A 4,366-nucleotide genomic window follows, 5' to 3' on the forward strand; every position below is an offset into this window, starting at 1 on the left:
AATTTCAAAGTTAAGGCTCGATAAGAATATTAAAAACAAACAAGCCCTTAATATTAAAGTCTTAAATAAAAAATCAGATTAAAAGATTTCAAAGTTAAGGCTCCATAAGAATATTAAAAACAAACAAGCTTTTAATATTAAATTTTTGAATAAAAAATCAAGTTGAAATATTTCAAAGTTAAACTATTGAGTAAGACTTTATAAGAATATCAAATATGATCTTTTATTTTAAACTAGTGTTTTATTAAATTATGGATGTGATCATTATCGATGTGTATAATCAATTCAATCTTGAAATTGACTGGTCAAATTATTACTTTTAAGAATTTTAAATTAAAGATATGATTAGATAAATAAATTTATTTTTAACTATCATAGTAGAATTCAGAATTATATGTAAATAGTACATATATGAAGGGAAATATACACAATATAGTTAATTAAGCAACATGCAAGTGGGGAGCTTTTTCTAGGATTTGAATTTTTACCCATATTTTTAATCATTGCATGTTGGTGGCAAAATTGTCAAACAGGATGGTCTATCAAATATTGATTATTGATCAAACTCTGACACATTTTACTTGAGCTCTTCACTAATTCATATGTTGTAATGTGATATATTGAACGAACGATGTAATTAATCAAATACCCTGCATCTCTCTCGGTAACACACACTTGCTTAATCAATTAATTAGTTCATAATTAGCTTCTAAATTCTTGTTACTAACATGACTCAGGAGTAATCTTTGACTAGTGTTTCTGTGTGTGTATATTTGAATAAACTAAGCAGGCCAGGTGTTGGGAGGTTGACTTGCAAGAGCAAGATTAACATAACAATTTATAAATTAGGTAAAGTTGTAAATTCAATCAATGGAGTGCTGTCAAACCAAGGATGATTATGTAAATTCTCAAAGTAATTTTCCTTTCATCCCTATATATAGCTTCACCTCTCTAAGCATTCTACCTTGTGTTTGTGCACTTTGTTTTGCTCCTACATTATTAGTTTTTTTTAAGGGGAAAAAAAACTAGTTTTTCTTCATTTCACAGTAATGGAAGATAATCAAGGCCAAGACCCTAATAGTCCAAGCAACCATGCCACCGAAAGAAGCGAACCGGTGAGGTCACGGTGGACTCCAAAGCCAGAGCAAATATTGATACTTGAGTCCATCTTTAACAGTGGAATGGTAAACCCACCAAAGGATGAAACTGTGAGAATAAGGAAACTTTTAGAAAAATTTGGTTCTGTTGGTGATGCAAATGTCTTCTACTGGTTTCAAAACCGACGATCAAGATCTCGCCGCCGGCAACGCCAGATGCAGGCTAGTCTGGTTGCAGGAGAGCAAACAAATAATCAACAGGCACAAGCTAGTGGTGGTGCAATTCAATATAAAGGTTGTAACACTTCTATTGGGTTTGCAAATTCTCCTTCTTTTGTTCAATCCCCGTCTTCTTATCTTGTTGGTTCCTCCTCTTCTTATGGAGTTGTTGATGAAGATCATGGTGGAGAGAGTCTGTATTCTTTCTCTAATCAAATGGCCTTTCAAGAAGTGGAGCAAACCTCTGGTGTAACTTCAATTTTATACCCATCGGAGACTTCTAATTTGCATTACCAAACTGCTGGTGAGTGCAAGGCTGCGTCACTTTTTCTTTCTTCTTTTTTTTTTTTTTCAATTTCTTATTTTCCCAAAATGGAAGCCACAATTTTGCCCCAAATATTATCTCTATGATCAGAACCCTCATCCTCCGTGAACCTGAGCTAACCCCATATCTCCGAAGTAGCTCTAGCGGCCAATTCCTTTCTTTTCCTTCCATCTTTGTGAAGATGGGTGTGATTTTTCATCAAGAAACATGTACTCCTGTTATCCCCTCAAAAAGTTGTTTAGAAGTGGAAATTTCTTTTGCTACAACCTATTTAGATTTCAATTATGGTTTTTAATTTTTGTTCTTGATCAAGAGCACAAGAGTGCTACGGAATAAACTAGATAGGAGCTTTTAATGATGTGACTGTAGCTGTATGTTTTACTCTGTGAAAGTTTCGTTGTACTTGTCCGTGAAAAACAATGGTCCCCCCTTCCTGATTCACTTACAGTACCTAGAAAAATTCCACATGAAATCTTTAAGTTTTGAGGGCCTCAAAATTATCCAGTGTCCTTTTCAGTTTTTTTTATCATGAAGCACTAAGATCGATTACAAAATTTTGAAATTTCACCGTCTCAGAATTGAGATTAAGGAACTTATAGCAGAAATTCAATTTTCTTTCTAAACTCCTCTTGTATTTGGAATGTACATAATGTTATTCCATTTCCCTCTCCCTCCTTCTCAATTCTCAATTCGCTCGATTTTGTTTTCAATTTTAAGATTTGGAAAAAGGGGTAGACAGAAAATCAACTATCGTCATGTGCTCAGCTAATTACTAGGAGCAAATGAAAGCTGTTGGTGCATGATGAGCTAGATTTTCTTCTAAAAATACTATCTCTATGCTGTTGTTCAGGATTCATCACAGTTTTCATCAACGGGATTCCCACAGAAGTTCCAAGGGGGCCACTTGACATGAAAGCAATGTTTGGTCAAGATGTAGTGTTGGTCCATTCTTCTGGAGTGCCAGTACCCACTAATGAATTTGGGTTTCTAATGCAGAGCTTGCATCATGGTGAAAGCTATTTCCTGGTAATCATCTCTGGAGCATAACTATCCACTTGTGTGTTTCAGAGGCTTCCGAAGTCAATTTGAACTTCTGATTATCTTTTTATCCTTCTGATCTTTCTTTCCTGTCTTCTGCTTCTCTCTTCTCCTTCGTCTTTGCCTTTGTATTGCTTTCGTTTTGAAGCTTGCTGTGGAGCAGTTTTTAGTCTAGTCATTTAATTATTACCACTTTCTCATGTTCAAATTTAGTTAATTCCTCACTTACCATTTCTTGCTTAAGTTAGGCAGGAGAGAATTTTTGGAATTCCATGAAAAACTCTCTCCTCTCTTGGTGGGACGATTTTATTTTTTCTTTAATCAGTTCAAGATTACATAAGATTGAGTAGTACTGTTTACAGTTGGCAATTCCAATGAAGTATTAGTTTAAGGTTGCCATTAGGGTTTCTAACCAAGGTTTAGCAGTCCATTAATGCATTTAAAATTACGTTATGAGAGTCCCTACGCTATCTCTCTCCTATATATTCCTTTTCTTCTTGGATGCTTCATGAAACATACCTCAAAGAACTCATTAAAATACTGGGCTTCTTGCTACAGGTTTCAAGATCAACTTAAATCGGTATTAAAGCTGCGTCAAGAAGTGGGAGCTTCCTCTACATGTTGGTTTGCTAAGCGGATGTATTAGGAACAATATTTTACTATGATGGGCGATTGGGAAGGAAAAAAAAAACGAGAGAGAGAAGAAACTATTAGCATTTGATCATCATGTCTTTATTTGCCTTCTTTTCACTTATTTTTTTGTTTTGAACTTTTTTTCTGTTGTTTCACAGGAAGCTTCCAAAACTCAATATAACTACAGAAAACGTGTAGCAGAAAGACATTTTGTCAGCTTTTGTTTGGTCATTAGAAATTAGAAAAAGATGGGCATACCTTTTATGCTTGAAGCAAACAGTACACCTAGCTTATCTATTCCTTTCTGGCCAAAAAAAAAAAAAAAAAAGAAGAGGAAAACTGTCGAAACTAGTCCCAGAGCCCCTTGTGATGTTTAAGATTTTAAGTTAAACCCCATGATTACGGGGCAGAGTTTCGATCCAAAATCACTTCCCTTCAATAATTATTTCAATTCGCCGAGGACTAAAACCTCTTGCCGTCTAAATGCATCTTTAAGGTTATGTAGTTAAAAAACTGTCGCCACTTAACAACTTGAAGCAAATGAGAATGGCTGCTAACAAGCTTTATTCATAGGAAGTACAAGTAAATATATATTTTTACAACATAGTTTCTATAATTCAGCACTTCCTATAGTTAATAAGCTTAAATGGTAAAAAACCTATATATACTGTATAATTAGAAAAAGTGGTGACGATTTGGTCAATAATCAAGTAAAGATTTTGGATTCATGTCCTATCGTCATCCAATTTATGCAATTTCCAGCCTCGTTAATTAATTAACAATATGGTTCGTCATTGCCTCAAAGAGTGGTATGAGCTAATTAACACAGTCAGTCTCAAGTTGTGGACCAGTTACGGACGTGTAACTATATGTATATATATATAAAAGCATAGTACATATACACAACTTGTTAAAAAAAAATTCGGTCAAGTACCTTAATCCAAGACCAAGCTATATTTAAGATCACTTCCTACAAAAGATATCTCAAAGGCGTCGCCCAACGCATGATTAAGACTTTAAATTCCCAATTAAATGAAATGTGCCATGGGATTTA

At 34.4% G+C, this 4,366-nt stretch overlaps 1 protein-coding gene across 2 annotated transcripts; it reads left to right on the plus strand.

Moving 5' to 3' along the window:
- Positions 1-979: 979 nt before the first annotated feature.
- LOC133668957 (WUSCHEL-related homeobox 11-like) lies at positions 980-3,528 on the plus strand. 2 transcript variants are annotated; one of them, XM_062088968.1, is made up of 3 exons: positions 980-1,620; positions 2,492-2,667; positions 3,238-3,528. In XM_062088968.1, the coding sequence occupies exons 1-3, from the start codon at positions 1,050-1,052 to the stop codon at positions 3,253-3,255; spliced, it is 765 nt and encodes a 254-aa protein (XP_061944952.1). In that variant the 5' UTR covers positions 980-1,049; the 3' UTR covers positions 3,256-3,528. The 2 variants fall into 2 exon arrangements, with proteins under 2 accessions (XP_061944952.1, XP_061944951.1); XM_062088967.1 differs by lacking the exon at positions 3,238-3,528 and having other exon boundaries at positions 2,492-2,881.
- Positions 3,529-4,366: the final 838 nt, after the last annotated feature.

This window comes from Populus nigra, chromosome 12, assembly GCF_951802175.1.
Source record: "Populus nigra chromosome 12, ddPopNigr1.1, whole genome shotgun sequence".
Taxonomy (NCBI): Eukaryota; Viridiplantae; Streptophyta; class Magnoliopsida; order Malpighiales; family Salicaceae; genus Populus; species Populus nigra.

Coding starts and splice junctions, on each gene's coding strand:
- LOC133668957 (XM_062088967.1), top strand. CDS start 1,050: ATGGAAGATAATCAAGGCCAAGACCCTAATAGTCCAAGCAACCATGCC. Junction 1,621..2,491: donor TTTGCATTACCAAACTGCTG/GTGAGTGCAAGG, acceptor GCTGTTGTTCAG/GATTCATCACAGTTTTCATC.